This window comes from Taurulus bubalis (assembly GCF_910589615.1).
Source record: "Taurulus bubalis genome assembly, chromosome: 19".
In the NCBI taxonomy this organism is placed as follows: Eukaryota; Metazoa; Chordata; class Actinopteri; order Perciformes; family Cottidae; genus Taurulus; species Taurulus bubalis.
The window spans coordinates 9786974-9814777 of record NC_136607.1 but is presented as its reverse complement, the minus strand read 5'-3'; the positions used below and the strand labels follow the sequence as shown (position 1 = coordinate 9814777).

Below are 27804 nucleotides of genomic sequence, written 5' to 3'. Positions count from 1 at the left end.
TGTTGGAACACTTTTATTGCATTGTTGATTAGTCAATCGACAGAAAAGCTGTTTTTTTTTCAGTTGATCTTTCCAGCTTTTCCAATGTGAGGATTTCCTGCCTTTTTAAGATTTTTTTTTTTTTTTTTTACAATTTATAGACCAAACAATTAATTGATTGCTGTAGAAAACAATCAGCAGATTAATCAATAATGAAAATAATTCTTAGTTACAGCCCTAATATAAATATATGCACATGCAGTATAGGGGTCAATAAGTGATGTTGATGAAGTGACATTTTAAGTAAAGCAGTGCAGAAACTAAAGATGATTGAGGTATTTTAGAAAATGGTGTTGCTATAATCAGATGTTTATCTGCGCTGTCAGTTTAAAAATTCAGAGAGATAGGAAAAACACAGCCTTCTAGAGTCAAATAAATCACCGTCAAAGTGTCTCTGTCTATCTCTCAGACTCGCAGAATAGGATAATCAAGACAAGGGATAAGGAACATGCCGCTGAGAATCCACAAGGGGTAAGAGCGAAAGGGAGAATTAATGTTGTCAGCATGCACAGGAGAACAATAGAGAGGTGACTCAGAGCCCATATATACACAAGAGGACTTAATTAAGCTGTACGAGGCATTATGGCCGCATGCAGATGGCTAATGCTTGAAGACACTTAGCATGCCAGTGGATAGCCTCGCTGCGCAGCCTATTAGTGCTCTTCCGGGCCATTTCCAAATACAGTTTCTGACAGCGTGACAGTGTGACTGATAGCAGCCTGCTTGAATACCGCTGACTGGCTCTGATGCTGTGATAGCACTGTGTGTGTGACTTTCAGATATGAAGACTGCTTTTTTTTTTTTTACTTATTTGTTTCGCGGTGCCAGCTGAGGACAGAGCTTCTTCTTAATTCTGTTGTCCTTGCTGCTTCGGCCCATCACTATCCGTCCTCCACTGGTATTAAGAAAGCTGCAATTTGGCCAAATCCTAATTATTCCGGACAAAGGCGCTCTACCGAGACCCAAAAAAAAAGAAAAGTTGAGCTTCCTGCTAATGGCTCTGATTGTAATGTGATGGGACTGTGAGAATAAAGCTAATGTTATTGAGTTTGAAAAGGGGTGAGTTGATTCAGAGGCAATGAATAAAATGCAAATGATAGCATTTGGGATGTACTGTAAAGAGCTATGGGGCCACACTGTCTCTACTAATGAGCAAAAAAGGAGAGACACAGCGTGGCAAGAGACCGAGATCAAAAATTCATGGGAGGATGCAGTAAAAGTCTCTCAGTTGGCGTGTTCTCTACATGTGCTGTCTTTAAAGCTTGTTAATGAAACACTTTCCCTGTCTCTCGTCAGTCTAACCAGTTGGTTCCAGGCAGCTTATTCGCTAGGATATCATGTTAGGCATATGAAAAATATATACAGGCATTTGTCTTTGCGAGTTTTCACAACTGGAGTTCAGTGAGTTCAAAATATCTCAGTAATGTACAAGGTGTCTGCAGGAAAAGAGTACAGCGGGGGAAGAGTATCTCTGGAAGAAGTTTCCCTGAGATTCTTTTCTCAGTTTACACTTTTGATCATTTGAGAGTTTTGTTTGGGGCTATTCAATGAATTGAATTTAAAAAATGTCAAAGGGTATGCTCTAATCTGAACCCGAGAACCACTGGAAGTAACAGAGTGTCTAAAAGAAACTCTTCACCTAAACAAACCATGAAATCTGTTATTGAATCTTCAAAATGTGTTAGATTTCCAATTAAAATCGACTGAAGAATGTTCCAATATTAACTCTAATTTCTGATTTAATCGCCATAATCTTGCTGATTCTGCTCTTGCTGATTCTGCTCTGTTTAATGCATTATTATACATTAAATCTTCCTGAAACACTTGTTATCATCATTATAATATCCCAGTTCTTTAAATTTTAAAGGGAATGTTACAATTCTTGTCAGGAATCATGATAAATTGTTTTTGTGCGTCATATTCAGCTTTCAACTAGAGTTTTTAAATATCTAGTCTGGCCTCATTGATTGAACCTAATTAGCCTGGAAAAGCACTTTAGCGCTCTGAAATGATTGGCTGCATGGCTGCAGGATGAATATCCAGTGCTGAGCTTCTTTACTTGTACTGTATGCAGTCATCCCAGTCACTCGGAGCCTGCAGTTTAAGAAATAACCCTCTGGTAACAAATTATTCAGCAGGTTATTCCCTGGACTGGCCAAATCATTTTTTTCCTCTTCCTTAAACTCTTCCTTCCATCTCTTTTCTCCTCTTTTTCTACCTTCTAACTTTCGACGTTGCTGTTATTAGCATACTCCTCACAATTTCAGTCAGTCATCCTAAAGGACAGTTTACAGCAGCTGTCAAGTCAAGACAGCAACGAGTCCTGCATTTCATTTTTTGGCAGACAGATACTGTAAGTGTGTGTGTATGCTTGTGCTTCTCTGTGGGAGTGAAGGCCAGAAGCGATCACAGAGAAATGAGAGTTTTATTGGACAGAGGTGTCTGGCATTCTGAACACAGGCGAGCACTGTTGAGTGCCGGCAGTGATTGGTGTCTACCTACGAGTTCTGCTGCAGAGGTGGAGATTGATGTCAACCACTAACACCCCGTTTAATCAAACTATTTGTTGACCCTGACTCACCTGCCTTAAAACATGTGTGCTATTCAGAGGCACAGTGTACTCGATGAATGAGAAGAGATATTGTGTAAATGGGGAAAATGAAAACAGCTGTAGAGGAATGTAGGACAGTTGGCATCCTCAGAATAAAATGCCAACAACAAATCATATTACACACCGATCAGTTTGTGCAGAGGTGCTTCCAGAAGTTGTTTATGGACTTCTCTGGTCTTGGTCAGCAACGTTTGGGTGATGAAGATCCTATGCTCTGGTTTATGTCCCGTTAAAGCGGCAGTCTGTATTGTTGTGGACAATTGTTTACCCTGTTGATGTGCGCTGTATTGATAATGTCATCAATAAATATGATATACATACATTGCAACATTTGTATTTGTATTTACTGACTCTTACTCTTTTATTATGATTAATCAACATTTCTCAATTACAGAATTTGGAGAGCAGCTTCAAACACATTAAGGTCTTTTTCTTTGGTGCTTCACGATGCATATGGAAACATCAACAATTTAAATTGAATATTCTTTCCAATGCTACAGTATTTCATTGTCAGCTTGTACAAAAAGCTTCTGTTTCAAGGGTTACTTTGACGGTTGCAGAGTATGAACTTAAGTTGCGGTAACCTGACAAGTAAGGAAGTAAAGTTACGAAATAAAATAAAAAATCGAACTTGTGACATTGATTTTATTTTAAGTTAGCCTAACTAACTAGTTAACTTGTGTAAGTTAACCGAGAAGACTAAATTGGATGCACCAAATTAATATTTTCTGACAAAAACGTTTTGAAGCATGTTCTTCTCTACTGTGCAGAATACAAGTGATCCAAAGGAACACTTGTCCTGCCCTCTTCCTGCGTGAGCTACCAGTTCATTTCAGATAAAGCTGAAGTGTGTTTCAGATCCTCCTCAAACCCCCAGACAATCTTCATGCATCATATATCATAGACAACTACAAACAAAAAAAGCATTTCCTACTCCATCCCTCAGTTTAAAAAAAATGTTATTTCCAAAAATATGTCTTTTCTCTCTCAATCTTATTCCACACTTTTAACCGTAAAGATGATTTTATCTTCTTTTTATCAATGTCTTATGTTAATATCATTGTCCCTGTGTTTTTAAATATTGCTCCACTGTGACTATTTTAAATCAGATTGTCCTTGTGTAATTCATGCACTCTGTCAACACTAAGTTTATTCGGAATGCGTTCTTTCAGCATTTTTGCTTTTCTGATTCACTGAACACTTAGTTTTATTTTTAAATTGAATATAGAGACAAACAGTCGTTCCAACATTGTCAAAGAAAGCTGTTACTTTTAAAAAGCCATTCAAAGTTGAAAAAGTTGAAAAGTCCAAAGGCTACTTTACTGGCCAGAAGCTATAAATCAGCAGTGGAATTCTTCCTCACCAAATTGTCATAATAAAGGTTTATGAAGTGCTCAAGGGCATTTGATTTTTACGTGGCCATTATCAGCGAGGGAAATTAAAACTATTCTTATCTTTGCCGTATACTGAATGGTTTTCCTTTCATTTTAGAAAAACAATTTACATTGTCATTATCATAATACAATTAGCAATCTTAAGTCACTTGCCAATTCAACCATGTTTGGACTGTCTAAATCCAAACTCAATTAACTTCTCAGTCAGCAAACTCTTGGAGCTGTATTAGCCAGATTACTGACAATTAAAAAGAGCAAGCTTTGTGTGAAAATACTTGGCCCTGGCTTTTTAAGGGACCAATGGATGATGTTGTAATTTTGTCATATTTTCTTCTAACACTATCAATAAAGAGTTCAAGCCCTTCTTACTGTGCCATGCAGAGATCAACGGCTCACAATAAGAGGCCATTTGCATGTTGTGTGGCTCTGTAAAAACAATGAGGCTTCTAAATTCATGATAATTGTAAATTAGCATCATTACCACCCCAATGATACCAAATAAGGTTATGTGACCCGCCCCCATGGAGATATGGAGATCCCGAGAGAAAAGTCTATCGGTTTCTAACAGTGTCAGCAGCAGAATTAAGGGACATGCTTAAGGCAAAGAATGAGGAAAATTAAGGCCTTTTAATGCCGTGTTACATTACGTTACATTTAAAAGCAACTTACAATAAGTGCATTCAACTATTAGTACAAACTCAGAACAACAAGAATCAAGAAAGTACAATTTCTTCAAGAAAGCCAAACTACAAAGTGCTATAATTAAGTGCCATTTAAGTGCCACTGTTACCTAGGGGTCATACTGTCACTGAAATAAAGAAGAAATTGTTACTGAAAAACGTCTCGCTACAGAAAGGCGGTCGATGACTGCGACAGGACCCGGGGGTCAAATCAGTTAAGTCGTTTTGCAATTTAAATGGTTAATATTGATATTGTAGTGATTGTTATACAATCGCATCAACAGCCAATTGAAATGAATGGTGATATTTTAATGCATATATTTAGAACATTTCAAATTCAATTTGCCTACAATGCAAATGACATAGTCAAACAAGATGTCAATATTATTATGGAGTGTCATTTATATCTGGTTTTAAAACTCTAAATGTAAGAGAAAAGAGAAAATTCCAAATATGGCCAATTCTCCTAAATCACTCTCACAAACCACTTCCGAACAAATCTGTGGTTCTTTCATGGGGCCCAAAGTGTTTGTTCACAAACTTTGTTCCTCCTTGGATAAATCTCATAGCATGTCCTCTCCACAAGTGGAAGTAGCCGTTGCCTTCGTCCTCGGAAAGCGGCATGCAATGTGGGTGTTTAACTTTTACTTGAGCAAATTATGTCACTTTACTTTTTTCCCCACTATCTATTGCTTCTACAGTTGAGAAGTTAGAAAGTATCAGGGAAGTGACAGACTATTTTTTTTATTGTGTTGACTGTACTCCAGCACACTGGATTTGGTATGAAACAATGACTATGATCTGTGTGTATATACAGATCAGGTAAACAGCATTGGGATTAGATGCCTTTTTTGTTATATAGAGAGATGGTAATTGAAAAGGTTATCGGCTTACATAAAGTGTATTTAATTTAATGTTCAGTAATACTGGAGTGTACAAACACTAGATGTCGGAAGACATTGGGAAATTCCCCTCTGAAGTTTTTTTTGCCGTTTTGCCCTCAGTCTCGTCTTGTGAAAAACATGCTCAGCTGGATTTAGGACAATTGACACACTCATTCCAGTGCGTGGTCATTAAATGATCCTTGGCTGCTTCGCCTGTGTGCTTAGGATCATTGTAATGGGGCTACAGCACAATAAAGACGTGAACACCCTCTAAAACTCTGCAACATGAAACTCAGCACTTAAATCTAATAGTCATTGTTGCGTTTCATACCCAATGTCCTTAAAGGGAGTCAAATGAATGGAGGACAACAAATACTTTTTGGCCGTGCAGTAGGTTTTTTTCCTAGAGATCTTCACAGGTCCACTTGAATTCTAGTCACCAAGACACAGTCCAAATCCAGATGGTATCATTGCTTTGATTCACAGATTGGATGAATGGAAAAAACAAAAGGAATACAAATATAACTTTCATAAATGCCCGGTTCATGATTTATTGCAGATACCAATTACAGGTTTTTGATGAGTCATATTGGTTAAATTGCAATTCAATCAAGAGGTCCGTCCAAAAAAAAATAGTTACAAATTAGCTCCACCTCAACTAACTACAATAATACAATTCTGCCTCCACAGTAATAATACTGTAATAGTGATAGTATGTATAATAGTATCACAGTCCCAGGGGACATTTTTCTGAGTTAAGTTCTTTTAATACTTTAAGTGCATTTTAGATTAGAATAGATTCATTTTATATTAGCTGAAAATAAATGTACCTGATAATGCTGACATGCCTTTAGTGAATAATATGTTCAAAGCATACCTATTTATTGTACCAGCGTATTTTTACAGTGTTGTATTAATACTTTTCTGAGTAAACGATCTGAATACTTCTTCCACCCCTGCGCAAGTCACAGGTCTGAGTCATAAATCGTTGCAGGGGAGAAATGAGATTATGGGGCGAGGTAGAGAGTGTGAACTGAAGTGCAGGGAAACTGACACGTGACAAGTAAGGTCTAATTATCCTATCTTCTCTCTGGTCCGTATCTGACTGTCTTCTTCGAGTCATGTCTTCTTTTTTAACAGAACAAATGTGTACCTGTTTTGTTTAAATAGGTTTTCTATTTGTCCATTCTGGATTTGTCTCTGGTTGAAAACCCCCGAAAGGTTGAATTTGTGTTGTGCATGTGCATGTTAAAATGCATGTTACGTTATAATTTGAACAGATGGACCATTTGTGCAATATATATGCATCTGCATGAGGATTTTGAAGGATGATGTACGACCTGTTTGATATTTTGAAAACAACACACGCCTCCTAGCCAATCAGGATCAAGTGTTCTCCCTGGTCACGGTGTAATCCTTCCTTAACCTGCATTAATACAGACTTTACTGCACCACAATGAATGATTGCAACACACATACGCACAAATGTCTGCCTACACACTTCCACAGCTCAACCACCCGCTGCTCACCATGGCTAGTGGCACGATGCCGCCCAGGTCCTGCGGTGCCAGGCGGATGAGAGTTTGCACCTCACTGGTCAGGGTACGTGTGAGCGGATACTCAACCTGCCATGTCACCTCCCTCCCTCCCTGAGTCACCATGAGCCCGTTCACCTCCAGGTCCACCTGCAGCACTCGCTGGTAGCCTGGTGCCTCGGCCCTGCAAGGACAGAAAGGGAGAAGATGTGTGTCAGTAGGGGATTTGGATGAAAGAGGAGGGCAACTGAAGGAAGGCAGACAGCAATCGGAACAAACAACAGAATGACAAGACAGAAATAAGGTAGGCGTCAAAAGGAATGAGGAAGTAGCAGGAAAAGCAAGGAGAGGAAGACAGTGAGACGTTGAAGGGAAGGAGACGTGAGGATGAGAGTGAAAAGAGAAGATGGAAAGAGATGATGAAAAAATAGAGCAGAAACGGGAAATAGGAAGCATGTTACAGATGGTGGAAATAGAGAAAGATTGAGGGAAACGGAAGGAAAATGGTCGTCCATTAGGGAAAAGGACTGAAAAAACAGCCGCTGAGAAATCAGCTGTACATTTTCATCGGGCTTAATAAAACATCCAACACAAATATTGTAGGCCTACATGTATGAGGATGGTTCTGCTGTATTACATGAAGATATTGCAGAAGAATATGCTATTTTTTAAGCATCATATCCCTCATCTCAAAGTCTGATATGAAACTAATCGCTATTGAGATTCATTCTCACATCCACAAAGAATCATGATATGACAGAAAGAAAAAAAGAAAAAGCAATTTATTTCTTCCTCTTGCAATATGGAGCTTCTCTTGCAGAGATTGTCAGGACCAAGCAAATCATTTTCTTCCAGCTGATGGAGATGCAAACAAAGCAGAAAAAAAACAATGAATGCCAAACGAAATCCTCTAAACTTGTTTGATTTGCTGAGCGCTAGGTTTGATCAAGCTGGCGCCTCTCCCTCAGGTGTTCTTTGTCACAGTCAAAACCCGATGCAACACCTTTTCCAACAACAGCGCACGGATATGCACGCTGTCTTGAAAAGTGCAATTTGCACTTGGTGATCTGTAGTGGCTCACAGGTAAACAATCATGTCCTGTAACACTTCTACTTTAGATGGCAGGAAAAACAAAAGCTAAAGGAAATTCAAGAGGGATTATATGTACAGTGTGTGTTTTGGGCTTAAGTCTAAAGTTGAATGTATACCGTACCCTTTTTATTTCTGTCCTGAGCAGGATGTTTGTTGTTTGGTTGTCACACAATTAAAACAAGCCTGGAGAGAGCCCAAACTGAACATGAGGAGGGTGGGTGTCGGGGGTAAGATCCAAGGTTTTCCTTGAACATATTTTGGCCAAGCCTCTATTTAAAACTCCCCATTTTGTGTTCACACTTCAGACGCTAGCCTCACTTCAAAGTGCAGATTTAAGGACCCACTCTGGTAGAAAAGTATACGAGAAAACTGTTCGGGAAGCTGAAAATCGGTGTGGATGAAAACAGCTTTTAAAGCAATTCTGGGTCAGGCAAAAAAATATTGTTTATATTATATTGTTTACACCATTGAACATCTTTCTGTGACTTTCTCTCCCAATTTTGACCGAAAGCACATCCATCACACATCTGTTACGGCTGAAAATAGTCCCCACCAAATGCAATATTATTCTCTCCTGTTAGAACAATGCTTGTTTAAAACAACAGTGCCCAGTATGTAAGACAATTACAGAGCCTTCTTATTCAAGCATAAACTATATTTCTGTGACCTGTTTTTAACGATCTACATCTTTAGTGTGAACAAGTGGCCTTGGGGCTAAATAACAGACAAGTTGGGAAGTTGAAAAGTATTGAGATATTTTTTCTTTAATGGGTCCCTAGTTGGATTTGAACTGGGAATGTTGCGGTTCATGGTCCATGTCTTTACTCCAAACTCACAGGGGCGCACTTAATGGAATGTGTTGACTGTAATACAAATATAACATAATATCAGCCTTATCCCTTCATGTGTATTGGCCAACGTTGGAATTAAACATTTCTCCCAATGTCATTACCCTCCCTTTCTGCTTCATTATGCGCTAACAATCCCATTTATGTATGAATAAGTTCAGAATTATAAACAGTTCTATATTGACATTGTTTTGTACTGTAAATATACCCAAATCCAATGAAACCATGAAAAGGGATTTATCAAATAGTCAAAATGAAAAACATTGCCAAATATTCCTGCAAAATTAGATGTAATGACATAAACAAGAAACTTGAAATAACTGATACATGAAGAACATTATGTTTGCTCTTTTTCAACCATGTTTTCATGTGGGGTGCCGTTTACAAATACGATTTTTTTTGCTCTTTGAAATCCATTTCCTTTTTATCAGAGCAAAACATTAAAAGCAAAACGAATGAACTGCTGAGAGCAAACATTTCCCACAACCCATACTCTACATCCTAGATTAGAGTCCTATATGTTACTTACATTTAATGTTCTACAACAGAATGGCACTTTAAGGTTAATGGCTGCAGACATTGAGTATCAGTTACTTGCCAACATCCATCACTCTTTTCCTTTTCAATTTATTCAAAAGACAGAAGTTCAGAGTACTGTGGCGCTACAGTGGGATGCTGCCTGGCAATATGCTGGGCTCAGGAGTAGTGACTGCAGTGATTATGTGGTTTATGCTTGTGGTGTACAATTACAGCCAAATCAATTGCTATACAATGAAGCTGCAAACAATCAGAGCTTTAGTGCTGCATGCTACAATACAACTCCCCTTGACTCCCTATTTAATCTGTCTTCTTCTGTTGTCTTTATTATTGTGTCTTTTTTTATCTTTGCTCTTTTTCCATCTCCTTTCCACCCCCCTTCTTTTATCTACATCCTCTGCCTCACCTGCAGTGCAACGTTGCTCCCAATAGAGGGCAGTTCTCTCTCTCTCTCTCTCTCTCTCTCTCTCTCTCTCTCACTCTCTCTCTCTCTCACCCTCACCATTTTAACCAGCGTGGGTCTGGAATGATGAATGTCTGCAACCCACTGACCGGAGAGGTCAGCCTTCTTCCTCCATGTCTCATTAGAAACACAACTGCAACGTGTGCCCTTTTCTCAGTGAGATTACCATACAACTCAATACACTCCCTGGCAACTATCACTTCTGCCCTGAGGTGGACGCAGCGATGGAGACAAAACGCAGAGCGGAAACCGGGTTAAAGGTACTACAATAAAAGCAGAATTCTTCCTGGGATCAGAGAAGTGACTCTGCCACTACTGTACAAAAGCGGACAGTGACAATGCCCCGGTATCGCAGTGGTTTGTTGTGGTGAAATGAGGTGGAAAATCGGTCATGTCATTTTGAGGAGGCTTTTGAGGCATCTCCATTTGTCAGTCCTATTGTTGTGTGTGAAAGCACAAACAGAAGAAGGTAAAAGAATCCACTCAGAGGAAAATGCGCGCTGACTTTCAATTCTGTAAGATACATTTCAAACACACACCCTTGTAGTAACAAAGGGGATCTGAGCGGTAAGTAATGGAGTAACAGCAAGAAAAATGATAACAATGAAATTCCTTTGTTCAGAAACAGGAAAATGAAAGTCGAGCTAAGCAACACAAAAGCCCTGTTAAACATGCAGCCATGTTTTCCTCTTTTCACTCGTAACACCTCCGTGGGTTCCTGGCTCTGAGAAAAGGTAGATAGAAAGAGTCTGCTGTCTCTTTTGGAGACCCGAGGGGGTTCCTTTCACGCATAGCAGTGATTTGGTTAGCACTGACAACAATGATACATCAAAGACCTGAATCTATTTCAACACAGTGAATCGACAGCGAGTCCAACAGTAGAGGGAGAGACAGTTTGTGTGTACGGTAGGTGTTTACAGTCACTAAAACCACCAAAAAAGCTCCATTCAGGTAAAAGTGATCATATTTGTGTTAATAATGGAGCCAGAAGACAACGAGATTCCCATCACGACCACTAACCAGTTTGAGGACATGCTAGATATACACACTTGCTGGCTTGCCCATGGCCACGCTTTTGTGATGTCAGATTTCTGCGCTATATTTTCCGTTTGATTTGCTGAGGATGGGATGTTTGTGTTTGTGACCTCGTACTCGCACAGATTTCTGTGTTTGTTTTGACTCTGGGTCAGACAAACAAGAGAGGAGGACATCTGTGAGAAAGTGCCTTCCAAGAAAGATGGGTTGTGAGGCATACCAGTGACTCTTGCCAACATTCAATGACTGAAGATATTTTTCTCATTCTATATTACTCGCTTTTTGTTGCCGTTAATCTACCCGCAGATGGTGTATCTGCCGCAGCCAGTTAATGTCTGCCTTTGGCAATCTTGATATTTTACACTAAAATATTTGTTGACTGTAAAATGATTTTAAATGTCAGCAAACAATGCTTACAGTTTCCTGGAACTCAAGGTGTTTTCTTAGAATCACTTTGCTTGTCAAAGATTCACAGATATTCAATTTACAATGATACAAAACAGAGAAAGCAATTATTCACACTCCTCATAGGCTGGGATGTGGGATTTTTTAGTGGGGGAGTGGTTATTATAACTTTTGAAATTGAAATGGTCATTTACTGGTGATTGAAGTGTACTTTTTTCCATTAACAAGTAGACTTTTTAGTGCAGACCGGTTGGCAACTGGAAAATGTAAACCTTTGAAGAAATTGTATGGACAACCACGTGCAGAGTTGCCTTGGCAGTAAGTGAATCCTGAAATGCGAGATTAGCAGCAATTAAGTAGTTGCTGGCCATCTGCCTTCACATAAAGATCCATCTTCTGCTTTGATCTCGCCGCTGCTAGCTAAATCTTCATTTTACAATCTAAAAAAAAAGTGAACAATCTTAATTAGCAATTATTTCAGAATATATATGGAGAAGGAACTAGAAGTGATGCACACTGGTGCACACACACTTTATTTAGTACCAATGCTTCATGGAATGTGGGGGTGGGGGGGTTTAAATAAAGGTCGAAAGAATATTTGAAAAATGTAACTGGTTAATGGTTCTTACAAGCTTTTCTCAAGGAAGGAAAGTTATTTCAGTCACAGCAACATTAAAAGAAACTTTGCCAATTTTGGGTAATCCCACTCAAACAGAAATGTGAAAATGATAAGTTTTCCTTCTGCAGTGACTCCACAGCCTCACAGTGATGATAAGGAAGTCACCGGGCCAGGAGAAAGTTCCAGTGTTACACTTCCCGGAGAACCGCAGCTTGCTGATTTTATATCTCTCTCTTTTTGTGGAGTGAACAAATATGATATGACAAGATTTAAAGCTGATTTTGTGTTATTTTATTCTTCTAACGTTGTACAAAGTAAGGCTAGCTGATTATCCTGCTTTCAGTCTTCATGCTATACTTAGCTGATCGACTGGGATCTTTTCTCGGCACGAAAGCGACGAAACACACGTCCAAAGCGTCTTTTCTTTTCTTACTAAAATACAGTTTTATTTCATAATATATACTTGTTTTAAAGTACTGTTATCTGTTTGTTATTTACCAAATGTATCTATTACTGCTCTATGTTTATTGTTTGTATTCTATGCCTATATTTATTGTTATACACCTTTCAGCGAGTCAAATTACTCGTATGTTCAACGTACTTGGCAAATACACAATTCAGATTCAGATTCTGAACTATTCCTTTTATGGCATCTTCTCACTGTGCAGAGAAGATGCTCTGGTGAGATGTAATTACTGCCCTGTATGTCGTGACACGGATGATTCACTTTTGCAGCTGTTTTAATTATTTGTAGTTCACTTACCCTCCAGCTGTGCTGCTGAGTGGTTCCTGTATTTGGAGTCCGATGTCTCTCAAACAAATACAATTTGGTTCAAAGCCCTCGGGGGAAATCGGATGATATCTCCAAAGAATGAAACCTTTTGTCAGCAAGAGCTCCATCTTCTGCTTACGACAGTGGAGTTATAAAGGTCACTGCACATTAGCAGTGGAAACTACCTGTGACTACTGTAGTTCATCCCCAGTGTGTGCGTAATGAGGTCATTTAGCCTGATGTAGGCTAGTTGGGGGTCATTGGAATATAATGATTAATAAATTAGGATCTGGTACAGCAGAAACCATATTTTATGTGTGTGCATCCCAAGAGAGTCCCGGCTCCTCTCTAATGAGTTTCACTATCTCAGGTCTAATATCTCTCCTCGATGATGCTAATGAGATCCTATTGAAACCAGCAGTACTCCCTTCTCTATCGCACCGATGAACAGCAGACCTGGGATGCAACTGAACGTGATAGTTTGGAGAAGAGTGTTACAGGCGAGTTATTCGGGGCCGTTGGAGGCCCTCTGGGGCTTGAGAGGGTTGATGAAGCAGGAAAGAGTGGCAGAGAGAGAAACAGACCGCAGAATAAAACTGAATGTGCAAAAAATGTCTCAAAATTGTGTGTGAATAATCATGACTTAGTCATCGTGAAACGACTGAGACGAGGAAAATTCGTCCCTGAAGACAGCTCAGTGAGCCACATCACAGTTGTTAGTAATACATGTATGGCGCTCATAAATCACTTGCACTAACTTCCTAACCTTGTGCTGTCTGGGGCGGACTGGTGGCTCTCAATCCAGGGAAGCCTGTTTCATCTGTGCGGACTGGATACGTTTATGGAGCGATAAACATTGACATATGATAGACAGATAATGAAAGAGATCATAAAATAAAACCATGTCAAGAGGCAGATCAAACATAAAATAACCAATTTATGTATGCTGGAGATTTCCCCCAGGATCTATCAAACCTGCGACGTCAGCACTGGCCATGTCAGTACAGATTAGTTTACTTTCACAGTAGGCCTGCAAACCGGGCAGGGGTGCAGAGGTTGAAAAAAAACTAGAAGAAAATAGTGCAATTCTTCTGCTAAATTGCCTTTTTGGTCTGTCTCTTCTTTAATATTTTCTGGAATAACCCCCCTCTGTTTTTTTCCCGTTTTTTTTTTTACACATTACTTCTTCAACTGCCTACTGGTCTATTTTCTTTCTTTCTTTCCCTGTGCCATATCTTCCCTATATTCCTCTCAAACGGTGTGTGAAATGAGAGGATTCGGGCATTCTGCCTGAAACAGATGCGGCTCCGTGCATCAACCAATCAAAAGGCAGTGTCGCCACTGTGCACCGTATCGAAGCAAATCAGAGCCTAAAAAAGTGGCAGACGAAACAAACATTTCCTGAAGAATTTAAGATGTTAACATGGTGCAAAGATTCTCTGGTGAGCTCATCTTCTAAGAGTTGAATCCAAGTCAGATCATGACCAGAAAGATGATGTCATAGCAGCGAGTGAGCTCTTTAGTTTACCCATATGACCAAAATCACCAGTTCAAATTTGATGCATTAAAATCGGTATACACTGTCTCAACAACAGTTTTCTTCAAATAAATATGGGGGAAATTATATCACTATAATAGCAACAGGGTGCCTGAAAATGTATATAGATGTTAACCTCAAACAAAAATGTCAAAGACCCTCACCATCAAACACTAATGCTTTTAACCAAAAATCATGTTCAATTGCAACAAAAAATAAATGCAGCCCACACTATATATGTTTTTACATAAAAGAGTTTATATTGACAATATTAAAAAGACTTTCCCTGTCAAGAAATTGCGTGTTGTTAGTCCATCCATCACTTTTGTCCAGACTGAAAGGTCCTGGACGACTATTTGACGGATTGCTATGACATTTGGTGCAGATAGGATATTCTCGGTGCCAAGAGGATCCATCTTACTGACTCTGGTGACCCCTGCCTCTTCCTCTATCACCACCAGCAGGTCAAAACTTTCACTTATTCCTTGAAATATCTCAACATCTACGAGATTGATCGGTACAGATGTGCATCTTTCCCCTACTGTCATCATCTGGTGGAATTTTAGATTTCTCCAGTATTTTGGACGATGTTCGTGTCTCATGTTGACAGCTCAACATTGATTTGTTTTACTGTATGTTAGGTTACTTAAGTCGGTAGGTTGGCTCATTTGAAGCATTAAAATGGTCGTGATAACCACTGTATCGCCCATTAATCGGCTGATAACATTCAAAATGGGTGGCCAAACCACCCATCCTGTACTCCTATGGTTTTAGATCTACAGTAGCCTATAATAAGGACACACGCTGCCAGTGAACCAGTGAATGTAATCCAGATGGCAGTTAGGGTTTCTCGGAAACCAGATTTCGGAACAGATTTTGTGAGAAATGGGGATGTTCACAGTTTTAGTGGTAAAAAAAAAAAAAAATCCCTCATATGGTGTCACTGATGTGCTGTTAAGGTACGCATACATTTTAAATAACACTGATAATTTGTAATCAGGGAATAGCACAGTTAGTTTTTATAAAAAATTAAAAAATGCCTTTAACGTCTGAAAAGAGAAATAAATGTAGTCTAAATAAACCCTTTGAACATAAGTGTTTACTTTTACCTCTGAGTCAGCTGAAGTGCGAGATTAAAGCCTTTGCAGAGGTGAGGGAAAACTTGTTTTTCTTCCAGTCGCTCTGGATATATAATATCTCAAATGAGTGGATTCCTTGACAATCAGGCCGTTGAGAGCTCACACAACGCCTGCTTCACAGCCACCCAGTACCGCCGTCACCTTTTAGCGTCTTCTATCCCCGTATTGATTTCTGTGAGCTGCAGTGTTAGTAAATTTCTCCAGAGGACTACGGGGCTCGTCCTCTTATCCTGGACAATAAGATCAACTCAGTGTGACTGGCTCATCTCCCCCCTTGGAGTTTTAACTCTCCACCAGAGATGACGCTTATTCCTTTCTTTGTTACTAACATATCTACACAAAGATGACAAAGGATTAGATCAAGATTCTCTTTTCAATATTTGCCTCTCAGGCTGGCTGCTACTGTTTGTTCTCATGATGAGTAGGATCTTAGGCTTTGTGTACTGCGGCCTGGTCACACTTTTATATTTCTGTCTTTTCATCTCTGTTTTTGCCTTTGTCTTACCACTCCCCACTTGCTGTATTCACCCCTCTCCCCTCTTTTTGTCTTTCTTTGAGTCAATCTTCCTCTTAATGTGCCACAGCGTTGTGGGAGCAGAGGAGATTTACCAGGCTGTCCTTTTTCCACTTGTCTTCTCTCTTGTGAACTTCAGTTGACATATATAGTTGTAGCATCTACACACAAGGGCCAAACAGAGCACTTAAACGACTGGGAAAAAAGTATTTTTACCCCTGCTCTGTACTGCCTCTGATGTTCTTGACTTTTAGCAAGACGATACAGTGTACAGCATTGGTCTGTGGTGTCTGTCAACTTTAAGAAAGACGACCTCAACTAAGTGCTAGCCACAAGAAGTATGCCGTGTTTGACTGATACGTTCCTGTAAGAGTCCCTCTTCTCTATTTCAATAGTCTGTCAAAATAACTTTGGATTGGAAATCATTTTGGAAAAAAATGTCAGGCTACAGTGTTTACTTTTGCAGATGGTGGTGCCATTCTGCGTTTACTCTTCATTAGCAATTCAGGAATTTTCAGTTTTTCAAATCCTCACGGGTTGTAATGGTGAAGCAAGCAGACTAATAGAAGAGCAGGTCAAATATCGTGAATACAGGCTGGCAACAACCATGTTGTCTCTTGCTGTGGGCCTCAAAGTGGGCCTCAAAGTGTGAAAAAAATATTAGTGTTAAAATTATTGCTCCAAAGTGTGCACGTTGTGCACAGACACTATGTCTGCAAACATTAAAATGATCAATAATGCATTTATTTGCATAGCAATCTTGTTGTAAAAACGAACCCTATTTTTAAAGTTGTTCCTCCACGGTTTCTTTTGGACTTGCATGTGCGATGTAATATGCATCCATTTTTTCTTAGCAGTCTGGAGCCCTGAAAAGATTATTTAATAAAAATTTAAAATGAAAAAAAGGTGTTACTGATCTTAAGCCACAAGAGAGTTCTGGCTAAAATTGGTGTTGTACTTGAAAATTCAAAAGATTGTATTAAAATGTTTCTTTTTTTCCCCCCGGCTAGTCTGATTTTCTATGTTCACATTACAAAGCGTAGTGTAGTTGTGCCCTTGCATTGGTCCAACCTTTCTTTGCCTCTCCAGTTCTAATGAGGTCTCCACTTCATAATGTTGGTTCTGGGCTATTTTATGATGATGATGATGATGATGATGATGATGGGTCACTTTTTTCTGACAGTGTAAATCAATGACAGTATGGCTAACTTTCCATAGTGGAAGGTTTAGCATTTTGTGTTTCTTCTATTTTTTAGAAGAAGGCTCAATAAACTTTCAATGGATCTTAGTTTTGATGACTGGCTCATTTAAATGCAACTGCATATTGTTTCTATTGACAGGAGTTTACATCCTCTATGCAACGATTGTACGTGCAGCCTTCGCAAAGCTATGTCACCTTGAACCGCTCCAGATTCATCAGTGACACCGGCCTAATTTGTGACTGCAAAACTCCCCGTCTGCCTCTATCTCGCACACTCGAAGGTACAAACAAATATCAGAACAGACAAGAAACCCGCATGCATGAGCACAGCCCAACACAAACCTAAACAAACAAACTCTCTGGTTCAGTTTATTAGATTGGTCTATCTGGACAGGGTTAATAAGAATTCTGGCCCTTCTGTGACCCTTTGCTGAACTGGACCCTTACCTCTGCTCGCTTGCCTCATTATTCTGTCAAGTAAACAGAACCCTCTCCTCCTCAGCCTCTCGACGAGGGAGGGAGTTGCTGAGAGAGGGAGAGGCACACAGTTACTTATTTTGATGTCCCCTACATTTCTCTCCACCTGGTGTTAAACACAAAAGTTAGAAAGCAAACAACTCTAGCAAAAGTCTCAGAATGTCTCTTTACTTCTCACCTACACACAGACTCACGTACACAAATAATAGAATGGATACAATTGCCAAATTGCAGCCCTGATGATTAAAAAATGCCTATTTGGACTATATATATATATATATATATATATATATATATATATATATATATATATATATATATATATATATATAGTAATCATTTTTGTAAAAAACATGAACATGTTGTAGTTTATGAAATGTCTTCCAGAGCTGGAGTGACGCTTTAGATTGCTTGATTTGTCTGACCTTGATCCAAAAACCCAAAGTTTTTTTATTTACAATATGACAAAGAACTCTCGACGAGAGCATTTACAAGCATTGCCTGTAAATGCTTACACTTGAGAAGATGAAACCAGCTAATGATTGATATTTTAGAAATTAATGATTAGTGGATTATTAAAATGGTTCCATATTAATTTTCTTTTGAATGACCCGCCAATTAATCAACTAATCTGTGTAGCGTTACTCTTTAAGCAGCATGTTAAAATTGTCTGTGAATGTCTGTGTGCTGGAAATCCTTTGACAAGTTCTTCCGGTACCTCAAATATGAAATGCAACTCAAAGAGAGCTCACAGGCGGCAGAGATTCAGCGGATGATTTATTAGAAGATGAAGTGGATCAGAGGGTTTGAGCCGAGGGTCCCAAGGCCAATAGGCCTGCCTTATCAAACGGCACCAGGCCATGGCCAATCTCCAACTGTGGGCAACTCCACCAGTGCTGGCTCTGGTTGCTGATACAAGTCAGATTTATTACAGAGCTTTATTAGGAAGCAATAAGACTTGGATTTACTTTTGCTTAAAAAATATGAACATGCTCAATTCCTAAATGTATACTCAAGGAAACAAGAACATTTTACTCTTTAACTGGATCATCAGGTCACATACATTTTAACAAGTGAGGAGAGTTTGGACTGCTTAGACAGAAACAATCATGTTGGTTCTTTCCAATCTGATATTGGACTCATTACCTGACATCATGAGACGACTATTTTATAAATGTGGCCCCTGAACACAACAAAAAGAAAACCCACAACAGACTGACATAATAGATAACCAAAGACGTTAACCTCCGGATGGTTTCCAGCAGACTTCATCCCTCGGATTAGCCAAAGAGCAGAGGCCTGATCATAGCCCCGGAGGGACCAATCAAGCATGTTTTGCTTCATGCAGGTAAAGGATATGATAGAATCCACAGTAAATATCTAATGCATGCAGTAAAAGGGGGAGGCTAGATGGAGGAGAAGGCAGCGCGTATCTCTGAGTAGGAGGATGTGGTATAAATCATTCCCGCCGAGATTAAATTAATTATATTTCATTAGTGGCATTGCGTCCATTTTGATATCCATTAATGATGACAGGTTTGATGGAATATATACGACTGGTGTTTATATTTTGATCATGTTGGAGTCTAGACTAAGAGAGCTTTTATGGATCCTTTACGATTGCATAAAGCATGAGAAGGCCCAGCAACACATAGGACTCACATGCCACTCATCTTAAATAAATTACCCACAATCAATGTTGCCGATCCATCTAGCGATCACATAGTTGCCTGCCTTGGACGGCTGTAGAAATCTTTTTTGACTTAAAGGAGACAGGGAGGGAGCCTTCCAGCGATGCATTAGTGCCCCCCCGGGTAAATATGGGAAAATAAGATGTCTGGATGATTGCTTAAAAGGATTACGAAACATTCAAATATTTTTCAAATCCAAATTGTATGCTACCACCTGTACATGTTGTGATAAAAAAATAAAAATGGAAGAAAACAGCAGTTCACAAACATACTAATTAGACTACCTGGGATGGTGATTGCTCCCCTTTCCATCATCTACAACATTGCACTTTCAAAAGACCATTTACATGCTGGAAACACACACACACACACACACACACACACACACACACACACACACACACACACACACACACACACAGCCACTCTAAATATCAGCATTTTGTCTGCTAGAGCGTTTGAACCAGTGTTAATTAAACAGATTACAACACAGGGCTAATCAACACTGCCACACTCTTCAAGGCCCAACCTAATGGTAGTCTATTCTTTAATTTCCCACTTAATCAAATACATATAAAAAGGTGCATGTGTGCGCGCACACAGATTCCCCCAGCAGGCAGGTCATTAACATCCGTGCTTCTCGCTGATGCATGGAACGTTCCTGCATTGGAATCAGATTGCACTGAAGGGACCTTTGATTTAACTCCGGTTTGAAATGCAGTCCCACTGGTCCTGCTCGCTCTGGCCATTGATTGTCTGTGTTCATTCACCATCTGAGTTAAGCTTGCACAATCAGAAAGAACAGCACGAGGGCCTTTGCCCCCGCCCTGCGAACTGAAGAGGACTGCATATCGAACTCCTTTCTCGTTCAATCTTCACTCATCATTGTTCCGTCAATTATTCCGGCCCCTAACGACTCTCCGGCATGGAGTAAAGCTGCCTTGTAGACACATATCTACTAAACCAAACAATGTACATTTGCATGCACTCACGGTTCATGGGGTGTAGTCAAATGTCAGCACTGAATGAATAACCCATTCTTTATTTAAATCGACCCTCATGTACGTATTCATGCCTAAACTGGAGGTCTGGAGGCTAATTTTATATTCACACATTAGACGCGCAGCTAACATATGGAATATTCACCATATCCAATGTAGGATGATATTATTGCTCATGATAAAAAATACATATCTCATTTCTACTATTTTCTAATGACATATAATAACTGTCCTGCATTTCATATGAAGGCAGGAGAAAGTAAGGGCAACCCTTCATTGTGATGGAGCGAAGATGTGATGTGAGCAGGAAAATAGTGCACCCCATATGAGGCCTCAAACTATTATTACCATATCATGAGAACAATCAATCAAATTGGGTTAACATGTACATGCTGTTTCAAAGCCACTCAGATGTGTATAATGGGATCATGAATACAGCACATCTTCCATATGCAGCACAAAGTGGGTTGTTCACACTCCCGGGACCCCAGATAACCTCATGTGAAATTGAAAACAGAATACAATGCAGGGACCAACACCCCTCCATGTATTTATACATCCATGTTCACATTGGTTGTTTGCAAACTTCATCTGGTTTGATAAAAAGATGAACTTTTGTTGCAGTACAATATGGTTGAAATAAGCCCTATATTAATAAGAATATGTTCTGATACTTGCATAATTGCAATATGGCAAATGTCGACAAAACAATGAGCTGTGTTTCACTCCTGCATATGTCTTTTATAGTGAAAGAAGTTGATGCAAATTCATGTCGACAAGAAATGAAATCGAGACATATACACTTGAGGAGCGTTTATATGCATAGAAAGACTGCTGCTATGGTGCCCATCAATACTCTTATAACCTTCTTTGTGAGTGTGTGTGTGTGTGTGTGTGTGTGTGTGTGTGTGTGTGTGTGCGCGTCTACGCATGCACCTTTTGGCTGAACTAAATACGACCTAATATGGCGTGATATTGGCTCAACTAAATGTTACCAGTGTGTATTTGTAGACAAGCAGCTGCAACAGGAGGAGCATAGTTTGATTGCAGCATTGTTTACCTGCTGGAATTCTTTGCGTGAACATGGAGGACTAAAATGTTTTTCTGCTATAGGGCCGATTGTGCACATCATGCATATAACATAACTTAACTTCTCCATCTGAGTTGCTTTGAGTTTGTCTCTCAGGCAGCATGTCTTACTACAGTCTATTGACATTACACATGCTACAAAAAGTGTGGTGTGTCAAAAAGAAAGTAAGTAAAAGTGTTATATATAAATAATGTACTGTCATAATAACTGTGCTGTTTTGGGGCACTGTGTTGTTTTCTGTTATCGCCTAAAGGGTCAGCTTTGGTGTTTTGGGTGAGCCAGTGGAAATCAGGAGATGCTCAATGGCAGACATGTTTTCACGTAATAAAAGCATCCATTGCCAAATAAAGCATCCATTGCCTGCCGTATTGCCTACTACTTCTCTTTGTCATTCTTTCACCGGAGATTTATTTTTCCACAATGTTCTGTGATACACAACAGATTTTGGCAACAAGGATGGGATTTCCTCAGGGTGATACAAGTTTTTGCAAGTAAAAATTCAGTCGAGGCGAGAGAAAGATCAGTAAAGATGGCGGCAGCATTCGGGAAAAGTGAAGACTTTTCCTTTAACAAAAACAAAAAAAAACATTTAAAGCCTATTTGGAAAGAATAGCTCATTTTAGCAAACTGGATGAAATATGGCGATGAATCTCTGCTGATGGACTTTAGTGCACCATTGAAAATGGCAGACAAATTTAATTGCAGAAAGAGGACAAGTCTTTAAATGAGTACAAGTTGAGGAAACTAGTATCTACTTGTTTAGGATTCTGGATAATGCATTCAGAGATGGATTTGAGTACAGGGTTAAAAGAGGAAAGTCTGCGATCCAATGCTAAATGCAGCCAGCACTAAAGACTTAGCCAGCTCATGCGATTGGACACCAAGTGAAAAAACAGAACGTCCAGCAGTCGTCACACAAGTCGTTTCAGCCTGAGGTTGAGGACACTTGTTCTGAAAAAGTATTGTGTATGTAAGGGTAAATAAAAAAATGGCCAAAAATGTATCTAGACACAGGAATAGTAGTAGCAGTTTAAGGAGGTATGGCTGATGTCTATACATTGTCTGCTTACATAATTCTTCAGCATTTCTTTGAAGAGACTGGATGAAGTAAAAAATGGATTGGTCTTCTGTAAACAGAGTAACATTTGAGAGTGTTGAGGAGTTATGTGAGAGATACCCAGAGGTGCACAGCCCAGTCTAGGGAAGGTGATGGGGATCAAAGCCAAACTCCATGTAGTACCAGGGGCTATTCATACGTGTTTCAAACCACACTCTGTGCCTTATGCACCTGGAGAAGCTGATGGTGTTATTACGCCCAATAATTCGAGTGAATTTTAGACTGAAAGTGAGGAGAATCTGTGGGATATCTTTAAAGCAGCAGCATAGCAATCCTGCTACAGAACCTTGCATACTTGGAAATGGGCTACATTTCTCCATGGGAGAGAATACACCTTGATTTTGCAGAGGATAATAAGCAGATGTTTTTTATGGATACACATGCTCGCTTGTCTGAGGTATCGAAGACCACCACAGCCGGGAAAACTATTGAGGTTTTGAGAAACCTATTTGCATCATGCAGATTGCATAAATAGTTAGTGACATACAATGGACCTCAATTTACTTGTCTGTATAAATGTTCATGGTAAGCCTTGCATAACAAGGAAAAAGTATATATGCTGTGATAGAAGGAAATTTTGCATGGAGGCTTATCAGCAGCAATTTTAACTAACAAGAATCTGTAAGGACTATTTTCATGGGAATTGTGGCTTTCTTCTTTCCCCAACACTCTGCAGAGTATGCTAATCACTTCAGTCTAAAACAAGGTTGGGTTTTTCCATTCTCCTCATTGATGCTGGCTTCCTCTGTTTCTATGAAAGACCCTCAGAGGCTCATGTCACCTCCCTCACCAGATGGCTGGGGCAAACAAAGAATGACAGGCCTCGATTTCGCTGATGCTTAAAATATGATTTCACCAACTGTTGTAGAACAATTTGAATCCTTAACCTATTTTCACACCGGGGCTTGCGCACTGGGAAGACTTTCCTCATCAAAGGCTCGGCACAACTTTTCGATTTTTAATGTAACTTCCGTGCAAGATTTGTTTTTTAAATCCTAACCCTATAATACAATTGTCACTACAGCTGCAATAAGTGCAAACGTGATGAAACACACACTGTAAACCATATGTTGTTGGCCCGAAAATAATTCCATTCATCCTGGCATTGTCACATTGTAAGACTATGGTGTTGTTTTTAGATAGCACCCCTAAGAGCTTTGGTTTACAGACTTGCATCATGGAAGGTGTTGTAAGGCTGTCTTGTCAGTCGTATAGAGTAAATCTTACTCCCACTCTCTCACAGTGGGAGACCTCTCTGGCAACAGCAGTCAAATTGAATGTGGTGGCATGTTTCATGATCACGTAGACTTTGATGGGGGGAATTATGCTGGAGGGTTGCATTCGTTCACTTGTTTGTTTGTTTGTCTGCGTGTGTCTTTGTGTTTGTGTGTGTCAAAGAGTACGTGTACGCACACAGACGAGACTCAGTTATTATTTACAGTGAGAAAAACATTTTAGTATTAGAATCCTCACAGCAACATGGCCTCACGCCAGTCAAGCCTCTCACCTCTTCTGTCGAAGTAAGAAAGGCAATAGCAGATTGTATTTACAGCTCAGTACAAGTCTGAGTTAAATGCCGATTTATTAACAGAAAAGACGACACAAGAAAACAAAGAAATATACTAAATGTGTCTCTGAATACATTTGTCCCTTGAGCTACTGTGAGTGACCACATTTAAGGTGTTGGTGAAAACTGTGTCTTATACAGTCAATACAATTACTTTTATTGATTTCTAATCTGTTTTAATGTTAATCTCAATCACTAAACTCTCAACAATGCCAAATGCTTACAGTACGAATATCCAGCCAATTCAGCATGCGAGCAAGGAGGATATAAATGTGAGTCATAGCCTCACGTTTAATGTTATTTTTTACAATGCTTTTGTAATAAAGAATAGAGAAATACAATCCTGATATCTAATAAATGACAAAATTGATGTGAAAAGGAGGAAATTCACGAGGGAGAAGCATGAGTGAGTGTCCCTCACACTCCCAAAGGTCATTGATTGAATTCTTCATATTAAATCTGAAATGTTTAGTCAGTTAATGGATGCTTGGCGGAAATTTAATCAGTTCCAATTTTGATAATTTGATAATAATAAATGTTTTCCCACCGAGCAAATATGCCAAACATCCAAGCTTCTCAAATGTGAGCATCTGCTGCTTGTCTTTGTCATATATGATAGTAAACTTAATGCCTTTAGGTATCAGTGTGATTTTATGACATTTTATAGACAAAACGATTCATTGAAAAAATGATTAGCAGATTAATTAGATACTTCTACTTCATATACAAAATACGTTTTTAAAGCCATCCCTGACCCCAGCCTGTGAGAGAACAGGGAACATTTGTCTCACTTTATATTTTTATTTTTCTACTCAGCACTCCCTTTTGTGTGCCAGATGCTGATTATTGCATGAGCATTGCAGCTCTAACCATAATAGTCCCATCATGTTTAAACACAGCCATAGCACACAGGATTTTATGTCCTGTGTCTGAAAAAGAGCTTATGTTTGTCAAACGCTTGATTGCTCTTGAAGTCGGCACGTCTCCCTGTGCATGTGTTCATTTGAGGGAGTGGGCAGATTGAGAAATGTCGGCCATTAGATTCGGTTTATTTTGATTAGTTGTTAAATGCCACGCCTCACCTCCTGCAATTACAAATCGAACTCCCTTTGCAGCTTGAACAAGCCACTGATTGACACGCTGATTACTGGGCCACAGAACTAATATTGCGGTTATATTTTTGATTTTGCAATGTGATAGTGCTGTGACAGTTTGCGCACTCATACCGCACCATCACGGTGTAGGGATCATTGTCTGGTGCATGTTGTCGCACGCAGAATATTTTTTTTAGTGCAGGATTTTTTGCATGTAATGGGGAACCAAGTGAAACATTTGCCCGCAGACTTTTAGCTGTACGCTATAGCAACATATGCTGAGGTTAGCACAACAAGCGGACTGGCACGTGAGTCAGTCGCACTATGGCGAGCGCAAATGAAACGCAAGAGCTGGAAGACACTCCTGTGGGTTCGCAGTTTTTTTCACTGTTCTTAAAGTTTAATGCAGAAATATGTATTTGAAATTAGTTCACCATAGTTGCCAGGGGGCAAAATGCTACCTCAGTCCCCAGCAAGAGGATTCTCTCAGTCTTTAACACTGGCTGTGCTTTGTTAAAAGTAAATACAACGTAGAGTTACCAGTACTTCATGAACACATACAAAATATAAATGAATACGGTAAACATATATTACAATATAAAACACAACCATGAAAGAAAAAAACATTTAAGGATATAAAACAAAACACAATGAGAGACAGACCAAACTAGAACAAAACATACTAAGGGATGAGATCGATATAAATATTTTCCTATAAAGACTTTTTAGAAGTCTGATAGCGTTGGGAAGATGATTCCAGAGGGTTGGATATAAAACAACAAAGCCGTGGTCACCTTTTGTTTTGCAGTTGAAGCAGGGGATGGATAATATGCAGAGATTTGAGGTTTGAAATGGTCAAAAGATAGAATGAGGATCAAAAGAAATCCGAAAAGTAAATGGGGCCATTATTTATTCAGAATTTTAAAAAAATCCAATGGTAGGACTCAAGAACAGGGGCTAGTTCTAGTTAATATGCCTGGCAGCTGTATTTTGACACAACTGTAAGAAATTTAGAGCAGCTCGACTGAGGCATGTGAAGAGGTAATTACAATAATTTTGATAGGAGAAAATAAAAGTGTGAATTAATAGTTCCAAAACGAGTTGTATAACATAATGGTCAGGAGTCATATTCTGAGCAAAGTTAATTGCAAGATTTTTAGCGGTAGTGAAATAGACCAATAAACTGATCAACTGCAGTGGAAAAGTTATCAGGTCCAATTAACATAATTTCTCTTTTGTCAGTGTTAGAATGGAGAAAATTAAGACACTTCAAATATTTTTTGCCATTTTCTAAGCAATCTTTATAGATAAGGAAAGTGGATTCAAGTTATTGGGTTTCGCAGAATTATGCAGCACAAATTGAATGTAATGATTGATGGTATCAAAGGCAGCAGTCAAATCAACCAGAATAAGAATGGAAGATTCAGCTTTTATTTGCATGCAAAAGAATATCCTCACTCTTAGTAATGTGATCTCAGCAGCTCGTGGAGAAAGAAAAAATTAAATTTGGCAAAGATTTTATGACACTTAGCCAACTTCAGAAGTTTGTCCCTGACTATGTTCTCTTTCTCAAGGATTTCGGATAAAAAGGGTAGCTTGATTGAGATTGAGCTATAATTCTCTCAATGGGTTGGATCGAGAGAGGTTTTTTTGAGAAGTGGTGTGGAGAAGTTTACAAGCTGGTTATTAATAATAAACAGAAACCTTGGATTGTGTTCATTTCCACTAATCAAACCAGAAAAGTACGCAGCTCGCACTTCTTCAATAATCTGCTTCAGATTATGCAATCGCTTCTTATGGAGATGCTGATTTTAAATGTTTCTATCTACATTCGGCCTTTCTATCTTCCCTACCTTGTTGTCTGGTTTTGTCATTGATTCCAAGGTTTGTATTGAACTGGGACAGACCTGGAAGTGAATGGAGCGGACCAGTTAAGGGTCATTGGCCGGATTAGAAAAGAAGCTATAAAACTTGACTGAGGGCTGCTCACTCATGTCCAGAGGTCCAGAGAAAAGTCAAGGGTGTACCCACGGTTGTGTGTTGGGCAAGAGACATGCTGCACAAGATTAAAAAATAAATTGATGTTTAAAAAATCGGTGGCACATGAGTTTGGATTGTCCATGAGTGTTAAAGTCATAATGGCCCTATCAAATGTAAGAGAGGACTGTAAAATCACATAATTGGGGTTTCACTCAAATCGGGTTATCACTCTTAATTTTAACAGCTAAGACTTAAAAACTGTCATCAAATCTGAATGAAATACACATGAGAAGATTTTTTAAACAGTTGTAATACCCCCTCCACGGACTGTTAACCTTGATACGTTCAGAAAATCGTAACCGGGTGGGCAGAGCTCCACTAGACGGGAGGGCGACACAGGTTTATGCTAGATCTCAGTAAGTAATAGGGAAATCAAGGTTAAGGGATGAAATTGGGTCATTAATAATAAAAGATTTATTAGA

General features: G+C 39.2%; 1 protein-coding gene across 1 annotated transcript in view; it reads right to left on the bottom strand.

Annotated features, from left to right (window-relative positions):
- LOC306751679 (transmembrane protein 132C-like) overlaps positions 1 to 27804 on the bottom strand; it is a gene marked incomplete at both ends in the record, with an annotated part of 129514 nt that overhangs the window by 26260 nt on the left and 75450 nt on the right. The window contains one exon of the mRNA XM_079235294.1: positions 7138 to 7327. Coding sequence (XP_079091420.1) covers positions 7138 to 7327 — 190 coding nt within the window. The remainder of the gene's footprint in view (positions 1 to 7137; positions 7328 to 27804) is intronic.